Source organism: Poecilia reticulata, linkage group LG6 (assembly GCF_000633615.1).
Source record: "Poecilia reticulata strain Guanapo linkage group LG6, Guppy_female_1.0+MT, whole genome shotgun sequence".
NCBI lineage: Eukaryota > Metazoa > Chordata > Actinopteri > Cyprinodontiformes > Poeciliidae > Poecilia > Poecilia reticulata.
The window spans coordinates 21,058,943-21,078,194 of NC_024336.1; the positions used below are offsets into that span (position 1 = coordinate 21,058,943).

A 19,252-nucleotide genomic window follows, 5' to 3' on the forward strand; every position below is an offset into this window, starting at 1 on the left:
GCTGAAAAAACACAGTTAAAATCACACATGAATAAGTTTGTTCACATAAGTCATTAAAAAACACCTTCATCCTCCAGCTACTTCCTGTTGTCTTTTTCTTCGTGGTTTGCGCTAGTGGCAACATCCGGTTGTTGATCACGTGACTCGCGTGATGCGAAAAGTGTCTCCACTGCAAAGTTGATACGGCTAAAACACCATCTTATCCTAGTGCCAAAACTCTTTATTGAAAAGAATTTTCTATTAAGCAAATTTATTTTCTAAATGTCAAATTGCGCAATTATATGGTCGATGGAAATGCAGCTAATGGTAGTAGTAGAAACACGCTCACTGAAAGAAGCTGTTATTTGAAAGTTTGAACGAGAAACAAATCCTCAGACTTTTGCCAACAGTTTTTTTGTTGTTGTGCCACTGTGAGGTAGCCATGAATAGAAACCCACAAACTTCTCTCAATTATTATTTGTTTGCTTGTGTTAATGTTGCTAAGATCTTTGTGTTTAGCTTCCAAGTGAAATCTGTCGACTTCTAATTAAAAACGTAACAGAACAATCTTCTCAGGGCATCCTGAGGAGGTAATGCAATTTAAATCATGTGTGCTGGAATCACCACAGCTTATAACTTAAAAAATAACCTATTGCAGTGGACATTCTTGAATAACGAAGGAAATAATGAATGGATTCCCGATAGCCATGCTGCTCTGTATCTCCTGTTGGCATGACAGAGTGCCGTCTGTTTTTTTGTTTGGTTTTTTTTGGTCTTACATGTTGGCGTGACCTTTTCAAACTGATTCCAGACTAGCGCTTCAGAATAAAGCCACCGTCCCATCTAAATGCAGAGTGGCTCGCGTTTGGAAGCAGAGAGATGAAGGACAGGATATGAGCTTGCTGTGTACAGGAACCAGATGCATCCTATTACTCTGTCCTAGGGTATACTGGGAAAGGGAATCATGTGATCAGTCTAGCCTTCTTTGAGTTTATTTACAGAGATACTTTCAGATACTAAATGTATTTCCTAAATCAAGTAATTGGAAAAATGCTACAAGGTAAACGATCTTGTAGCAACAGTGAATGTGAACTTCTTTGGGTGTTACCTATATGTAACTAGAAGCGTTTGGCCTTCTTTTGCTATTGAGTGGAGGTGAAATATATTATCTGCTTTCCTGCCTGCTGATGAATAGGTAGTAACTGACCGTGAAAACAAATAAGAAAGAGAAATGATGAAGTGAAGAAGCTGACACAAATACACTGCAACGGTGAGTCACTGTTACATATGTATTTCAGATTTTTAATTGTTCATTCTAGTGAAAACGCATATGGTGTTAAGCAATACTACAGGAAATGGGCTTTAATTAATTTATTGTGGGTACTTGGAGTTGTCTTCCACTAAATTAGAAGGCGTCTTCCTAGCATTCCCTCTGTAACAAGGTGAATAGAAAATGATTAACCGTTCAGCAATTCAGCAGATCAGGGGCGTCAAACTCCAGTCCTCAAGGGCCGCTGTGCTGCAGTTTTTAGATGTGCTACAGGTACACGACACTGGAATGAAATGGGTTAATAACCTCCTTCTTATGTAGACAAGTTCTCCAGAGCCTTGCTAATGACCTAATTATTCTATTCGGGGTGTGGTGCAGCAGAGTGACATCTAAAAGTTGCATGGCAGTGGAGTTGACACCTGTGCAGTAGATGATTGTTTTAACTGTAACCACATAAAAGCAAATAACTTTAAGACATCAACATATTAAAGTTGTCAGGTAAGTTGTAAACACTTCTGGCATTTTCTATCCCTGCTGCTGCCAATTAAATCTCACCTCTGATCACTCAACCATGACAGTAGTGCAGTACATCATATTGTACACACATTGCATAACAAATACTTTACTATTATTTAATCATTTTAGCACTCTAATTTCTATCATCCTCTATTATTATTATTATTTTTATTTTATTTTAAAAAATAAAATAATAATATAATAACAGAAACAGGCTGTTTTGCCTGTTTCTGTTGTGGGATCAATATAGTCTTATGCTTCAAAGCAACACTAAACTTTCCAGAATCCGGCACTCTGTGAATAGCGGGCTTCTTTAGAAATTACTCTCCGTCCTTGTGCTAAAAGGAACTAGTTTGCTTTTTCAATATGTAGTATCATAACACCTGTCAGTGCCAATTTTATTTGTAAAGCATTTTAAAACAACAGGCTGTACAGCACTTGTAATTATTGGACAACTTCCCGTTGTTTTTGGAACATTTGGCCTCGAACACTTTTTAAGAAGAGACAAATATTGTTTTTTCTAACCTAAAATACAAAATAGCAACAGGGCTTTTGGTGCGCAGAGTCTCAGCCCAGGTTATGAGGCTCTTTAGCAAATCCTGGAAGCCAGGTTTTAAGGTTGCTTAGCAACGCCGAAGCCACTAGACGTTAGCTTTCAAAGCTGTTGGAGGTTGTCGGCTTTCTTACCTGCGTGTTGTACCCCGGCTTAGGGACAGTTTTCCCTGCCTCAGGGACCCGCCTGTTTCTCCCACCCACCAGCCTCCGCCCAGCCCACTGCCCATCCAGTTCAGCACGACAGAGCAACCGGACACGTCTCAGAAAGCTCCGCTCTGTACCCAATCGGGCCGCGGGAGTCATTTGTCCGTCTTCTGTAGCGGAGAGCGGCGGGGAGTACCGCGGGATTTAGGGACACGGTGGACCGAACGACGACTCCCCGCTGGAAGACAGCGAAACGACGAAAAAATAGTTAAAGGTAGGATTTGTTTTTCTGTTCATTTTGTTCCAAATGAGTTTGAATAAATCAACTTTGCCCACTTCTTCCTGTCCTCACTTCGTCCGTTGATTTGGTTCATTGCAGACGAGGAAACAAGCTTAATTGGTTATAAGTTATTCATCTTTAACAGAAACTGACAGAAAAAAAACTTGCATATTTCTTTACGTTTAACCTAATAAGTCCAGATTGCATTATAAGCTGAAAATTGCACACAAATGGGCTCGAGTGTGTCGGACTAGTGAGGGGATACAGAGACATTTGTGACCCTGTAGATTGTGTTACCAAATCGGGATGTTAAGTTATAGATGGCTCTGAGTTTCCTTTAGCTAAATCAGAATCGGTTTTAGTTATTGGCACAGACAAACTCACAGCCCTGCTTCAAACACTGGCAACGATTTATTCAGCTCAGCCCAATAACTCCTGAATCAAACTTGAAACAAACCACATTATATGTGACAAAAATACATTATCACTTTAAGAACTGACACAGTTTCTCTCTTAGTTCAATGTAGAGAATGTAGTTCATCTTTTATAGCTTGTAGAACAGATATTGTAATGTCCTGCTTTCTGGTTCTCCTAAAATAACCTTAGTTCCACTTCCGAACTCGCTCCAAAACTGCAGAAGTGGACCAGAAAGCAAGCTCACATCATACTGTTTTTAAAGTCTTTACATTAAATTGATTTAAGATGCTCTTTACTGCTATCTAAAACTCAAAATAATCTCAGCAAGTATTGTGGGACAGTCTTCTTCTGGTGCTTGGTGTGAACATACATTGAGGAGTCCTTTTTTACTGGGGCCCTAAGTTGTGGAAAAGGAAATTTGAGTGTTTTTAAAAACAAACAAAAAACGCGTGTCCATATATCTTATTTGAAGTTTACAGCAATTTCTTATCTCTTACAGTTTATTATTCAATTTCATGTTTGATCTAAGGAACGGTTCTTTTATAGTGCAGAGTTTCTTTTCCTTACCGTTTCCTTACACTTATTTGCATGACCAAATAAAGACTATAATTTTGGACCCAAAAGTAACGAGTACTCCACAATTTCTAAGTAATAATAAAAACTAAATGTTCCTGTTCTGAAAGATTTTTTTTTCTGGATTCTAAGTTTGTTCTAAATCTAATTCTGTTAGCATTAATAGGAGTCTCTCTGCTTAATAATCTAAAAATGAATCTAAGAAATATAATATTGGTCTGAATAATGAGTACTCTACAGTTTCTAAATAATAATAAAGGGGAATGAAATAAAAAAAGGAAAGGACACATTAAGGCACATGGCAACATTCAGACAAAACAAAGGACAAAAAGAAAGACATGAGTGAAGGCGGTGACATCACAGGGCCATGAAACCACGTTGCTCAGTCTCAAGGTAGAAGTCTGATATGAAGTTATCAAGGAATGTCCTTTTAAGTGCTCAGCTCTGCAGCTGCATGGATAACAGAAGGGGGTGAGATGGGAAGGAGGGTTATGTTTACATATCTTCAAGGAGATTGGAGATATGCAGCCCTTCCAAGGCCACACAGTAAAAGCCAGTTCAGATACAGAATGTCTTAGGTCAAGTAGATTATAAATTTCAATCTCCCATAAAGTCTCACCGTTGCAACTCAGTTCCCAATCAGGACAAGAGGGCTCTCCTATGTCCAGTTTTCACGTCGATAAAATTTGATCAATTGCATTGAGAGTCCGGTTGACCAGATCCATAATTTGTAGATTTTGAGGATGTGCAAAGAAAGACTCCAAAAATAGAGAAAAAATGGGACAAAAACAGAGCAAGCAGGGCAGGCAATGGACGGACCAGAGGAAAAACTCATCCGCCTTCATTGAAAGCAAGAGGGAAAAACTTTCTTCTACAACAGTCAAATTTCTGCAAACATCAGATGATGCCCTTACCTAAGTTGTTGACCTGGATCAATCAGAGGACAGAAAAAAAAACTTTTTGAGATGAGTGAAGAGTTCTTGGGGGTTCCACTGCTGGCGTGGAAGCCCAAAGCAGCGTTTTAGTTGTCTTTATTGAGGAATATCTTGATGTTATCAGACTAAAATCTTATTAAGGTAATATAAATAATGTCGTCTCAAACTGGCAACAGATCAAACCATTTTTGACGCTCTGTGAAGGTTTGGATGGCTATTGTAGCTAAAAACAAACAAACAAACAAACAGTTAAACCCCAAATTATTATCTATGATTAAAATTATTTAAATTCAATCAAGAAATTTTATTCTATGGAAATGAAACAGGCAACTTTCAAACAGGAAGTTTGTTGTTTCTAAATACTCAGAAATACATTTTCTGATTATTTACATTTTAACAAAATAAGGTTAGCATTGAAAATTACTTCCACACAGATTAATGGAAAAATTTTTGTATTACAGCAATGAAATGCTTCTGAAATTCCTGAAAAGCTTTCTGCATGTTCCTGCTGGTACTTTGATGATTTTTCTTTGGTGATTTGCTCCAGGTCTTTGGGGCTGTTGACCTCGTTTTCTCCACCCTAACTTCTGCTCCCTCCTGTCTTATCAGCTTCAAGTCAGCACTCTGGCTGAGTCACTCTCAACGGTTAAAATACAAGATAGTTCACACTCATTGTTAGGGAAAAAAAATTATATTTTAGCTTTCTCCTGCCAATAAATGAATCGAACAGATTAAGTCAAAGTTGATGTTCAGGTGAAATACTAAAACCCTCTTTGCTACAGGTAAAATAACAGTAGAGCTCTTTGGTTTTATTTCATTTTGTTTTTAGATGTGCAGAGTAACTAAGTTTTTGTTGTTGAAAGTGGGCCATTTGTTGAAGACATTGTTCTTGTCTGCAAGCATATTTATGAATAAACCACACCTGATACGTAGGATGGCCCAGGACTCTTGGAATACAGACTGTGTTCATTTTGTTGTTGCAGAATATTTCTGCTCTAAGTTAGGATGTTGCTGATATTTTAAGATCAGGCCTAATTTAGCTGGTGAAGTAATCTGCAACAATCTGACAGAGATGAAAAGTTCAACTCAACAATAAATTAACTGAAGCTCTAAGATAAAAAATGATGTGACTGTAGCTGAAAACATTAGAAGAATACATTTTTGAGAAATTATTTTTGTCTCGGTTTGACTTTTACAGACATAACTCATAATAAACCCATAAGTAGAAGACAGAGAGGTAATATTTACATAGTGCATGAGATGACAATCAGCTTATTAGGACCCTATGTGTCATTCATGTGGAGGTTGTGGATTAGCCAATTTAAATTGAAGTTTAATAGGGAGTTATCAAGTTTAATCATTTGTTCCTGTGTATTTGGCAGTAAACGAGTATATTTTTGCATTGTGTTACTGTTTTCTTAAAATAAAAAAGGATAACTGGACAAAGGAGAATATAAGAGGTGGAAAAATTGACTTACATCAAATTAACTGTGTGGGGGAAAAATGTAGAAAGAGAACCAGTGAAATGCTGAGCCATATTAACTTTGCTCTTTATTTAAAATAAAAAATGTTCTATGACAACTTAGTTTTAACTAAAATCACTAATCAAGTCCTCCATCCTCCAAAATGACAGAGGACCTGCACTCAAAACCAAACTTTTTCAGTGTTACAGTTTTTAAATGAATTTTGCTAAAATGTTTTAACTGTCCATATCTTCTCTATACCCACCTAAACTTTATAGAAATGCTGCCCATTTCTAGCAGTCTCTGACCAAAAGAGCAGCGTACAGGTGCAGGTCACATGCATGCAAACACTCATGCTTGCCTACAGGCAATTTTGAATCTCTGGTTAACCTACAAGTGACTTATTTTGACTGTGGGAGGTAGCCGGAGAAAACTCACTCATGCATGTGAACAGCATACAAACTCCACACATGAAGGCTCCGGACAGTAGTTGAGTCAACTTTTGTTCTGCTGTTTTAAAATATTTTTGAAGACGATTTCCAATCATTTAATCCAATGGCAACTAAAAATTGCCATTGGATTAAATTATGGGAGAACGTAGCATCTGCGAATGTCTGCCTGGTTTGTTGCTTCTGCCAGTTGTTGTTTGAGGTACTTTTAAACTTTAAGAAATTAACAGTAAAACTGAAAATGGTAATGGTTTTCATAGCGTGGGGAATAATGACTTATTTTTTGTGTGTAAATCTTAGAGGCGGGGTCAGCGATTTGTTCCTTTTAATTATTTTATTTAACTTCTGAAATATAAAACCTTAGGACTGTTTATATATGCAGAGACATTAGCTTCTGACTAGTAAGTTTTAAGTTTCAGAACACAGGAAAATCCGCTGTAAGGGGGTCTGGTCAGACATGACACAAACCCACTCAGCTAATCTCCAACAATGGGATGCAGTGCAGGCCTTAAAGAGACTTTGGTGTTAAGATTTCTCACTGTTTGTGACTCAGCCAAAATATCCTGCACTGTTTTTGTTGGCTGGAGTGTTTATACAGTGCAGTATGAAAAAACCCCAACAGATAAGCCCTTTGGCATTGTTGCGTAGTCTTATCAGTCATTTGCTTTGAGTTTGGTTTGTTTGTGTTCACTTAAGTCTCCAACATTTGGTTCTAGTAAAGAGGAATGATGTCATACTTAGTTTTTATGTTCTGGTAAGTAAAATAAAAAAATCTCCTTTGCACAACGGCTTCTTCACAACCACTGTCATAATTTTAAAAATTAAAAATTCTCCGTGCAGCTTTAATTATGCTGGTAAATCTTTTTGATAAGTTTTCAACACTGAATATTTTTGGTTTTTGAATAAGCAGTTAATTATGCAAAGAGCTGTAACAAATCAGCTCAGACTTCCCACAGAGCACATGATTCCAGGTCATTAAAAACTCAGGGAGGCAGAATGCAGCTGACCCAACATTTCATTTGAGCACCACAGGGGCATAGCTTCAAGCAAAGTAAAACACTGGACAAGGTTTGCAACAGCATCAGTCCACGTAGTAGCAGGAACAAGTAGAGAATCCTTCTGAATGTCTCTTAAAGTTTTGTTTTTTAGACGCCAGCTACACAGTATAAACAGTTGTTGTCCTTATCACACTGACAGATTGGTACTAAAAAAAGTAAATTCAATTCAATCATAAGAACATATTCAAAGTCAGTTACATTTATTCCAATTGATCAAACATTGCAGTCGAGTACAATATTCAAATTATTTCAAATGTTTAAAAAAAAAACAGACCAAGTAACTTTAGTAAGTGAAAATGTACTTGTTTTGAATAAATGTTCAATTTGTCGAGTAGTAGGAAGTGTCAAATTGTACTTTGATCTGATTCAACAGGAGTTCAGCGTTGTTAGAAAAATCTACATTTGATTATAGTTTATGCAACTTTATTTCCTCTCTTTTGGCACCACTCATTGCACAGAGAATTCAACTGTGGTTTCACCCGCTTAAGGTGTATAAACATTAGATATAAAAAAAGCCCCAACTAAATAAACAATATGTAATTATTATATTTGTATAATTTCCTTTAAAAATACAGGTTAAAATGGTACAAATAAGTGAATTGTTTTGCAGCAGAATAGCTGATTATACTGGCTGTAAGGTGTTGGTTGTTTTCACCACAGAGACGGCCTGGCTCCACAGCTCCACAGCACCAACCCAGAGGTAAAACAGTATGTGTCCAGGAAGTGTGGGGTGTGCAGAGATGTTGGTAGCCTGTTGTACAACAGTAGAGAGGGATCTATCTGTAAATAAATAAGTAAATGATTCTCCTTTTCTGCTGCCTCCTAGTGTCAGCAGAATGTGTCTCTCTCCAGAGCCCACCCGAATCCACATATCATCTGTTTAGACTTTTATGTAATTTCCTGCTTTATCACAGAAAAGTTATGTTTGATATGTACAGCATGTTCATAACAACATTATTGCTTGGTTGTGCTATAAATGGCTCCATATGCCTGGAAAATGCATAATGTCACACTTACCAAATATAATCAGCAGGTGGCAGCGTTGTATGATCACCTAAGCTTGAAATTGACCAAAGTGAATGAAATTATTTTGCATTCTTTGGGAATTCATCAGTCTTTTACATTAACTGAAGGAGTTCACCATAGAAATGTTTTTGGTAGGTTTTCAAACTATAAATTATTTGAGGACCAGTCAAGGTTTCGCCCATTTTTTGAGGACGAAATTGGGTTTCAGGCAGTAAAGCACTTCAACGCAGTTCTGCTATAAGAACCATTCAGCCGAGGCAAGGAATGAATAAGTGTTAAAACATGGTCTTCAAGAGCAGTGACGCTTGTAAATAAGCCAATGTAGATAAGAGTCATTGTGCAGCAAACCATGTCAGAAGTAGGACATAGTTTTGTCCTTGGGTACGTTGTGAACTTTTACAGTCATTCCTTTGTTCAGGAATTAGACATTCCAGTTTATGGTAACTCCTCTTACAAACCTAGACACACGCTTTTCTTCTGGTGTCAGTCAAGTTGTCTGAAAAAGCTCTGGATTGGTTAAGAAACTGTTGTGCAAATCTTCCAATTATCTAATACGATTTAAAGATGGTCTGTGAAAATTACAATTTAAGTTTCGTCTCATGTTTTTTGAATTCATAAAGCTAAAAAACAACAAACCAATTGTTTCAAGAACTATAAAATGTTTCATGAATGTCTTTTTGTAAATATGCCACCAAACACTTTTTGTGTTTTTGGCCAGTGTTCAAACTCCTGCAGTTTTGGTGGTTCAGTTGCTTTAATTTCTCTTCTTATTTGATTTTGGGCTTCAGTTTTAGATGCGTCTAGTTGTATTTTGGAGCATATAAATTGCTTCATACTTTTTAAAAGTAGGTTGTTTAACTCTGGAGCCTGTATTGAGTTACATAAAGGGGTGTGTCTGTTAGCCATGTTACATAGATGAGCTGAGCAACATGTCATGAACAACACTGAGAAACAAGCAAGAGCAATTTTATATAAACCGATATTTTGGTAAATCGGTGCCAAACAAGTAAAACTTGTAACAAAGTGTTGCGTTTACCAAGTTGTTCTATTATTCTATTATCAGAAAGATTAGACATTTACAGTAAGCTTTCGAAACCTGTTTTGGACACAATTTGTGGATTCCTTCCTTCTGGGAATGACTCTGTAGTGATGTATTGTAGCACACTGGTGACTTTCCCAAACCTTTATAACAACAAAAACAAGCTGTTGCTGTCAGTCTCCGACGGTTGCCCGATGACTTTTGGAGATAGACTTCCGTCTGCCTTCAACACTGACGGCATAAGAAGATATATAGATGATGGCTGGATAGATGCCAGTAACCCTACGGGCTTTTACTAAATATCTCTGATGTTATGCATGATGTTTGACTTTAAATTGTCACACTGCATTTTAGCAACACGAATTGTCCATAACTGAACTGTGTTTACCCTTCATTGCAACAAGTAAAAGCAAATAAAGTGGGAATTCCCAGAGAAGTAACATTAACATGATAGACTGTCAAGACCAGATCTGATTAGTCAGATTACATTCTCCTCTGGTTTACTTTTTGTTTCACTCTGTAGATTTTGGCATCTTTTCTTTTCCTTTCTCTATTTTAGAGAATTTGTAGTTTTTGGAAAATATTGGCAAATACTACACTTAAAAATGTTCTCAAGTTTGAACTGTAAAGATGTTTGAAGATTATAAATAACATTTTAAATACATTATTAAAACGATATATAAAATAAAGTGGATTATCGTGACGGGGTGAGTTTGTGTGAACATGCTGAATTCGGTAAACGTTCTTTTTAGGAGACAGACAGGAAACTCCTGTTTGTGTGCATGTCATCCTTAAATGTTTCACCTGTAAGGAACTTGCTTTTTTTTTTAACTGCTTTTTTTTTTAACTGCTTGTGATTAAAGTAGCTGATTCACTGTACAATACGCACTGTTGAATAAACCAATTGTAAGATAAACAGTTTATCATGTTGTGCAACAACCGCAAATGAAGAAAGAGCAGCATGGAGTCAACCGAGTGCCTTTATTCTGAAAGAGTGAAACTCATAATTTATGTCTGAGATTGTTGCACGTGACCCTGTTACATGGTTGCATGGTAGACGATTTACAATCGATACAACTAAATGTTGCTAATGAGGGTCATTCTACACTAAAATAACTAAAAGGTATGCAAACAGATCACTAATATGGCATGTAAATTATTTCATTTTGTGATGTAGTGTAGTCAAATGGTCAAGCAGGTGAACAAAAAAAATTCCATCAGCCAAAGAACGAGTATTTTTAGAATCAGAGTCTCACCATCAGAAAGCTGGAGTAGTGTCAGGAGAGATTTGCTACAGGCATTTTACGAGGGCATCTAAACATAGTCAGTCAAAGCAGTGTACTATGTGCCTCAAATTTTACACAAGATTACATTCAAAGAGTGAAACTGTTTCCTTTTAGGTTTGCTCAAGGCAACTTGTCATATTTCGCAAATGTCCAGCGTTTGGGGATTCGTTTTTACAACATCTTGTGGAATGATGCAACATGTGGACATGTCTTCATGCAACTGCTGGTTTTAATGTCAAGCTCCCGAACGCCCCATATTATAGCATTTAACGTGTCAGGTTTCATGCAATACTGTTTAAGAAACTACAAATTGCAAGTCCAAACATGTGGTGCTTCAAAGTTTTGGAAAAGTTTCCTCAGACTTGACTAAAATTACTAAAGTTTGAGGAAACACAAGATTAAGGAAGAAAATATATTAAATTACACTACACACACATAAATACTTTGAAATATTTACTGTGAAATTCATTAAAAACAAGTAACGCAAAGCAAGTTTGAAGCTAAAACTCAGAGATAAAATCTACCAGGGGAATGAATAATTACAATCTAAGCTGTACAAATGACATTCAAATACATTACATAAATTTAGACTCTCCATGTAGTGCATAAACTGAGTGGAGGACATTATTTTGTAACTTGTGCAGAACGAAATCTTCCTTGTTCAGTCGCTGCAACACACACCCCACTCTGCATGTTGTAATTGGCAACGTACCTGGGGTCATGTTTGCTGCTGAGGCTTCAGAAATTATGGGTTTTGTCTTCCCTCTAGCCTAAGTAGTTGTTAAGGTGGAGGCATAGCGGGGTTAGGTGGTTTATGTGACAGGTCCCACTTAATAAACACCAATCCATGCCGTTCATGCAACTCTTGGGTAGTTTCTGCCTGACTGAAACTATATTTGAGGATAGTTCTACATTCATTTATTTTTTTTTCTTGAATGCATGATATGAAACATTTCAGTTTGTTTCAATGCAAAGTCAAGTGGTAGTCTCCAGGCAGCTGTTTGTTCCAACCACGATTTAATTTAACTTGGTGGTTTCCGTTAATTCGCTGGTGGTGGCTTTAGATGGTATCAAATTCCCGGCCTGGATTATCCCAGTCCACCCCTCTTGGAAATCAAATTTGGCTATTCCAGTGTCGTCACATATGGCTCAGGGGTTTTGTTGAAGCTGTATAGCATCATGGCTGGTCAGGTTTTGGTCAGGACTCTGGCAGCAGCATTTTGGAAGAGTTTAAAAGAATGAAAAATAACAGCTTAAATTTGGCATGAGTTAATTCACATCAACTTTAAGAAACTTGATCTATTTTCAGCCTSAAGGAAAATGCTCATATTCTAAATTCAGCAGGTATTTCAAGTCTTGTCCTACTAGTTACGCTAAGCCATTCTTTTGGGTACATGCCGGATGACATTTTTCCTGATGTGTGAAGTGGAAAGATTTTTCTACACTCATCTTTCTCTTCAGATAGAGAGTTGATTGCATAACTAAAACAAACCGAAGAATTTATGTTCAACAAGGAAATGTTAGTTGCTGAAGTTAGATGACATTTCAGATTTTCCAGAGTTGGTGTTTTGCTGTCTTAGCCAGCCAGTAGCTTGTAAAGCATCATAGAGCCGAGGTATTTCAGCTTCTCAACCTGCTTTTTCTTTCAAATTTTTTTGATAAGCATTTTGAATAATTTGGAGTGGAAAAACCCACTAATAGGTGAATCCACAAATACTGAAACACAAATAGTTACTGTATAATGACAAACTAACAGACAATGTTTGCAAACCTAAAATAATATGTAGCTGTAAACTTTTTTTTTGATGATGGGTTTTATTTTGTAGAGCCATGCAGTTATTTATTATCAAAAAAACTGACACTTTTTACCTTCACTTCTAGTTCTAGTCCTCATGGAACCTGTCTGGCATGTCAGCGGTTTTGGGTCTGACAATTAAGGATTAAAAAGAGACTCTGAATCCATAGGGTTTAATGGACTTTGTCTTGTCAGACATAAACCTGAGAAAGGAGGTAGAATAACATATATGAATAGAAATGTTGGAGTTTTGGACCTGCTGTTGTAAAAATCTGTCTTCCTCTCTCTTTGTTTCAGAAGCTTAAAGTGACCTCCAGTCATGAGTCCCCGTTGCAGAGTGAACTTCAACACTATGATTTTCCTGGTCGTCCTGCAGGGGGCAGCAGTTGTGCTCTTCTGCAACTGGTACTACCAGCTGAGCCCCTGCGACTCGCCTCCCCAAAAAGGCAAGATTCACGTTTTGCTGCTGTCGTCGTGGCGATCAGGTTCGTCCTTCCTGGGTCAGGTTTTCAGTCAGCACCCGTCTGTGTTCTACCTCATGGAGCCCGGGTGGCATGTTTGGACCAAAATAGAGAAACCTGGTGCACGAGTTCTCCGAATGGCTGTGAGGGATCTAATGCGGAACTTGTACCAGTGTGACTTCTCAGTGATGGATTCCTACATGCCTGAGAACTACAATATGTCCACTTTGTTTATGTTTCACCACAGTCGGGCACTGTGCTCACCTCCTGCATGCTCCCTCACACGACGTAGTGACATGAGCAACGAGACTCTTTGCCAAAAGAAATGTGATTCTCAAGGTTTGGAGACGGTGGAGAAGGCCTGCCACACTTACAGCCATGTGGTGTTAAAAGAAACTCGTTTTTTTGAGCTGGAATCACTTTATCCCCTTTTTCAAGACCCAAGCCTGGACCTCCGCATCATTCACCTCGTTCGAGACCCTCGGGCCGTGATACGGTCGAGAGAGGAATCAGCCAAGTCTTTTGACGTGGACAACGCCATCGTCTTGGAGCAAAGAAACGTACCAGCAGCCAGTATCCAGTACGAAGTGATGCAGGAGATCTGCAGAAGCCACGTACGCATCAACGAAAGGGCAATCCTGAAGCCACCTCCGTTTCTGGAAGGTCGCTACAAAATGATTCGGTATGAAGACGTGGCACGCAACCCGCTGAAGGAGATTAATGATATTTATAAGTTTGTCGGTTTAGAGATGACCAGTCAGATGGAGGAATGGATCTACAAGGTGACCCACGGAAAAGGGAAAGGCAGCAAGAAAGAGGCTTTCCAGATCACCTCTAGGAATGCCAATGAGGTGTCACAGGCGTGGCGCACCGTACTGCAACACAGCAAGGTCAAACGCATTCAGGAGCTGTGCAAAGGGGCCATGTTGCTGCTCGGCTACCGGACAGTTGACAGCGAAAAAGAGCAGAAGAGACTCGACATAGATCTGCTGGTTCCACGTGAACCTTATGAGTTCAGCTGGGTTTCAGCTAAATCTCAGCACACAGGGAGCAACTAGAGCAGGTTCCCCAAACTTTTTCCTGTGAGGGCCACTTAACTTTTCCCTCCTCTGGTGGAGGGCCGGAGTCAGTTTGTAACAGAAAAAGTGTGACGATTGCAGGAGTGCCTAAATGTAAAAATTCATTGTTTTCCAGAAAGCACAATCAAATAACCCTCTCTGGGTTCTTCACAGAAAAAATCCAGGAAATAACACTATTTATGAAATAAATACTATTTTCTGGACTATAAACCGCACCGGACTATAAGCCGCAACCCCAAAGTTTTTTTTAAAAACCAGTAAACATACACATATGAGCCGCACCGGACTATAAGTCGCAGATATCTCTGCCGTTCCAGGTTTTCCACGACGATGCAGCAGCAGCAGAAGGTGGCGGACACCCAAAATTTGAGCCATAACAGATCAATTGAATATCACATTTATTATGGTTGAAAAAGAAAAAGTTGCCAAGTTTAGATTTAACTGAACTGATTACGGTAGTTTCCGAACGGTAACTGTAACAGTAAAAGTGCTGATCCTTCGTGTCTGTTACTAGCATGTGCTAAATGAAAATGGGCCCCCATCTTCTTCTTCTTTAGATTTCAATGGCAGCTTCCATCCATTATTGGTGTACTACTGAGATCTACTGGATTCTAATATCTATACCTCAAATTGTCATAATGATCCCAGTATTATTAAAAAAAAAAAAAAAAAAATCTTCTTTTTCCCCTCAATGCTATTTAACTGATCAACAACATTCTCAAATTTCAATTCCCTATTAAAACCTAATTCCGTTTTAATSGGCGCTTTCTTCTTTTATTTCCAATTTTGACTTCCAATGATTCACTTCCTGCTAAAGAGCCCCCGGGTGGTTGAAGAAAAATTCACAGAAAAGCCGCACCAGGCTATAAGCTGCAAAGTTCAAAGCTTAAGAAAAAAGTAGCGGCTTATAGTTCGGAAAATACGGTATATGAAAAAAAAAAATCTAAATGCTCTCTGGTATTGTTCAGGGGGCCGGACTAAATGTGGAGGCAGGCCGGATCCAGCCCACGGGCCGTAGTTTGGGGACCACTGAGCAAGAGCATCACGCCTCCTGTTTCAGATCCTCTCAGAGGCGACAGGCTTGAATGGTCTCCCTGTCGCTGTTAAAGCATGGCTCAAACTGCCACCTCAGACTGCCTGTTTTCAAGATTTGAAGAGAAATTACAGCTATTCTGCATGACAGTACAGCATGTGAAAGTGGGGTGAAAGGCTCAGCAGAGGGTTCAGTAGAATTTACTGACATGTAGCCTTGTTCCTGAAAACCTCTATGATAGATGGTTAGCTATGCAAGGATTTACACTCGATTGCATTTCACAGAACATCACTCACAACAACCTTAAGAGTCACAATTGAGCTTGAAGACAAACTAATGGCACTTGTTTTCAATGTTTTCCACTTCTTTTCCACTAACTTTTGTATTTGTATATTATTTAAATGATCATCTAAACCTTAGCAAAATGCCAATGCCAATTAGCATACAGAGGTTTATCTTATTATCCTTGGGCCCAGCGATTCCTGGAGTCTCTACTGCTTTGGAGGAGAAACTTACCAGGATTTATGGAAACTTGAGACTCACAATTACCAGGGGTTTCACTGGATAAATCTGATTTACCTAAATTTGTATACATTGGAATGGTATGCGCACATCCAGTCTCACATGTAATTTAGTGTAAATCAATGCGTTCTTTGTCGAGTGATGAGCAGGAACACATTTATGAGGGTACGTGTATATTGTCTGAGAACGCCGAACTTAATATGGCTTTTCATTCCTGAGAAACTTGAATAGAGCACAGTTCGTTGGAGTGCACTGATCCGGAGACAAGAGATGCCTGAAGACGAGATCGTTTTAGGACAAACTTTGGCATCTTCTTTTTATGAAGAAATCAACAAAATTTTGCCTCAAAGACGGGATTTGGTTGTCTGCTATGCGTGTCAGGTCGATACACATCTGACCACCTCATTCTGCAACATGTAGCTTTTCCGTTCTGACAAACATAAATGTACAAAGTTGTTTTTTAAATAGCGCTGAATTGTTTGTGAGATTTACCTGAGAATGTGCACTCGGTGTAGGTTTAAACATTTGAAGTCAAGTTTAAAGGCTAAAATATGTCAGAGTTGCTTTGCAAAGTGTAACACAAAAAATGAAGTTATGGTGTAGTGATAGTGAGTGAACGATGGCACAGATCAGTCTTAGACGACATGCATCATCATCATTAATAAACTTTTCCTTTTCAGTGGTGTTCAAACTTGTAGGTAATGATTGTTATAATTTTTTTTAATTTGACGACTGAAAGGGATAACTATACCTACGTAACACCAACCTGACATATAACAAAGTTGCCAACTACAAAAAACTGGCAAAAGGAAAAAGACACTTAAAGCTTTTGCCACATGTGTAGTGGATACAAGTGAAGTAATGGAAAAATGTAGCACATTACTGGTGATAATCAAAACAACAAAAAAAGATGTCATGAAAAAGCTAATTTATTTCAGTGATTTTATTCAAAAAATTAAACTGATATGCTACATGGGCCCATACACACAGGGTGGCATATCTTCGGTGTTTATTGTTTTATATTAGACTTATTATACTGGTTTACTATACCATACAATACCAACTTTATTTATAAAGCACTTTAAAACAACCACAGCTGATACAAAGTGCTGTACATTAAAACACAACAGAACAATAAAAAAATAAAAACTCTTACAGTTTAAAAACAAGAACATACAATTTAAAACTAGATCCCGCTGGAGTTGAAAGCCAAGTAAAATAGATTGGTTTTAAGACGAGCTTTAAAAGTGGACCGTGAAGGGGCCTCTCTAACCTCCAAAGGCAAGTTATTCCATAACTTAGGACCCATGACAGAGAAAGCCCTGTCCCTTCTGAGCTTCCTTCTGGATCTCGGTGCCTTCAAGAGGAGCTGATCTGCGGAGCTGAGAAACCGATAGGGTACGTAGGGATGAAAAAGCTCAGAGATGTAATCCAGGGCAAGATTATGCAGTACTAATCCAGCAAAAAAGAAATTACTTAAAGAAAAATGCATATGTACAAAGTCAGTCCATTAAAAAGTATGTCCATGGTTATATGAGCTTCCATATGTTTTATTAATACATTTTCCTTCCAGTCAACTTTCCATCAACATGCTGAGATGCAGCACTTTGAACATCCGGGTTTCAGCTTCCTTTACCAGTTTACCCACTATGGGGGGGAGCATCGGTGACTGCTGGTGGACAGCTGGTTGTGTAGACTTGAGAAAACCTTTTGTTTTTGAAATCCTTTCATAATGGCACTGAAATTATGAAACAAAGAATATTGCTATAAGCAGTAACAATATTCAGAAACAAGTATTTTCTATTCTATGAGTATATTTTTGTATGTTTTCACTTTTCCACTTAAGTGGCTTTCGTTTTCCAGTTGGTAACAAATAAAGACTGGTTTAATTTCATTATTCTCATCAAAGTGCCTGGAAATGTGGTTCGGTTTAGGTGACTTTTATCGACTTTTTCTTCTTTTTTTTTTTTTATTCTGAATCTTTAGTGATTTAATATCCAAGCTTTAATTTTGAGTTTTAGGTGTAGGATTTTTAATTTGACTGGAAAACAAAGATATTCTTCTTAGTGGACCAGATCTTTCTTTGACTAATATTGTATTGTTCAAAGTGGTCAGACATTGAGGAGGTAGTTTACTATGAGCTTTGATTATTTATGTTGACTGAGTGCTTTACGTGAAGGTGTCGATGAATCAGACCTTTATGGTTTCAGTATTCATTTTTAATTCTCACGTGGCTGAAGTAATATCTACTGTTGCAGTGAAACTGATGCACAGCATTTCCTTTGTGGTTCAACACAGTATGGATGAATCAACATAAGAAAAGCAATTCAGTTTTAGAAACTTAGGGTTGCACTAATAAATGTGTACAAGTGACAGATTTTTTTTTTTTCTGTGAATTTAAAAAGGACAGACAGCCCCATTGGGATGTCATTTAGTTTTACTCTATGTTGATTCACATGTTTAGCTTTTATATGAACCCCTGATCTTTCTGCCTTCTGTTTTTATATTTATTTATGTTTTGAATAATAGTTTCTGTTGCATCAACTTTTTTTTCATCAGTTTGGTTTCATGGTTCTTTGTAGCTGCAAATGTTTTGACTCCTATTTGTTTCTCATGTCTTGGTTGTTTTTGCATTTCTGTATAAATTAATGCTTTTTGAGACACTAACTCCTGTATTTCTGATCAGTTTGTCGAAGCTGTTTAAAGGTCAAACTGAGTGATTTTATGTCATTTTCTTGTTTTTCGCCTCCTTTTAGATTTGTGCAGTCTCATTTCTTTATATTTTGTCAGTTTTCTGTCATCTTATTGAATTTCTCAAATTAAAATGTTTCCAGTGCCTTCTCTGACCCAGGGGCTCCTCCATCTGGTACTGATATGTAACCCAACCATGCACATGTTGGGGATGTATTTATAGAATTAGTGCCTTAATGTATGTTGTTGTATGTCAATTAAAATCTTGTAAAAAAAAAACTGTGTTTAACGCATGGTGCCAGTTTGCAGTGTTTCATTCTGGATAACAAAAGGTTAAACGTGAGTCGTATGTTTCTCTTCTGGGTTGTCTGACAGTCTTGATGTGATTTCACCATTTTTCCAAACAATACTCCTTCATGTTTTGCAATGGATACAGCTTCATTTTTCCTTATAAAAACGTAAAACTTTAGTGACTATCAAAAAGCTCCAGTTTTATCTGACTTATCTAAAGTGGTGGTTTAAAACCCTGTTTTGTCAGTTCACCACCTTGGTAAATACTAGGACTCCCAGACCTTTTAAGAAAGTTTCAAAAATGTATCTTTAACCTGTATTAACCTTCCAAAAAGTTGCACTTCTGCTATGTTAGTCCATAAAATATTTTTCTTTGGGGTTTCTTCAAGT

At 37.8% G+C, this 19,252-nt stretch overlaps 1 protein-coding gene across 1 annotated transcript; it reads left to right on the plus strand.

Moving 5' to 3' along the window:
- The first annotated feature begins 2,434 nt into the window (after positions 1 to 2,434).
- LOC103466302 (carbohydrate sulfotransferase 6-like) lies at positions 2,435 to 14,418 on the plus strand. The gene is made up of 2 exons (XM_008411794.1): positions 2,435 to 2,738; positions 13,083 to 14,418. Exon 2 carries the CDS (start codon positions 13,105 to 13,107, stop codon positions 14,302 to 14,304), a length of 1,200 nt encoding a protein of 399 aa, XP_008410016.1. The 5' UTR covers positions 2,435 to 2,738; positions 13,083 to 13,104; the 3' UTR covers positions 14,305 to 14,418.
- The last annotated feature ends 4,834 nt before the right edge of the window (positions 14,419 to 19,252 follow it).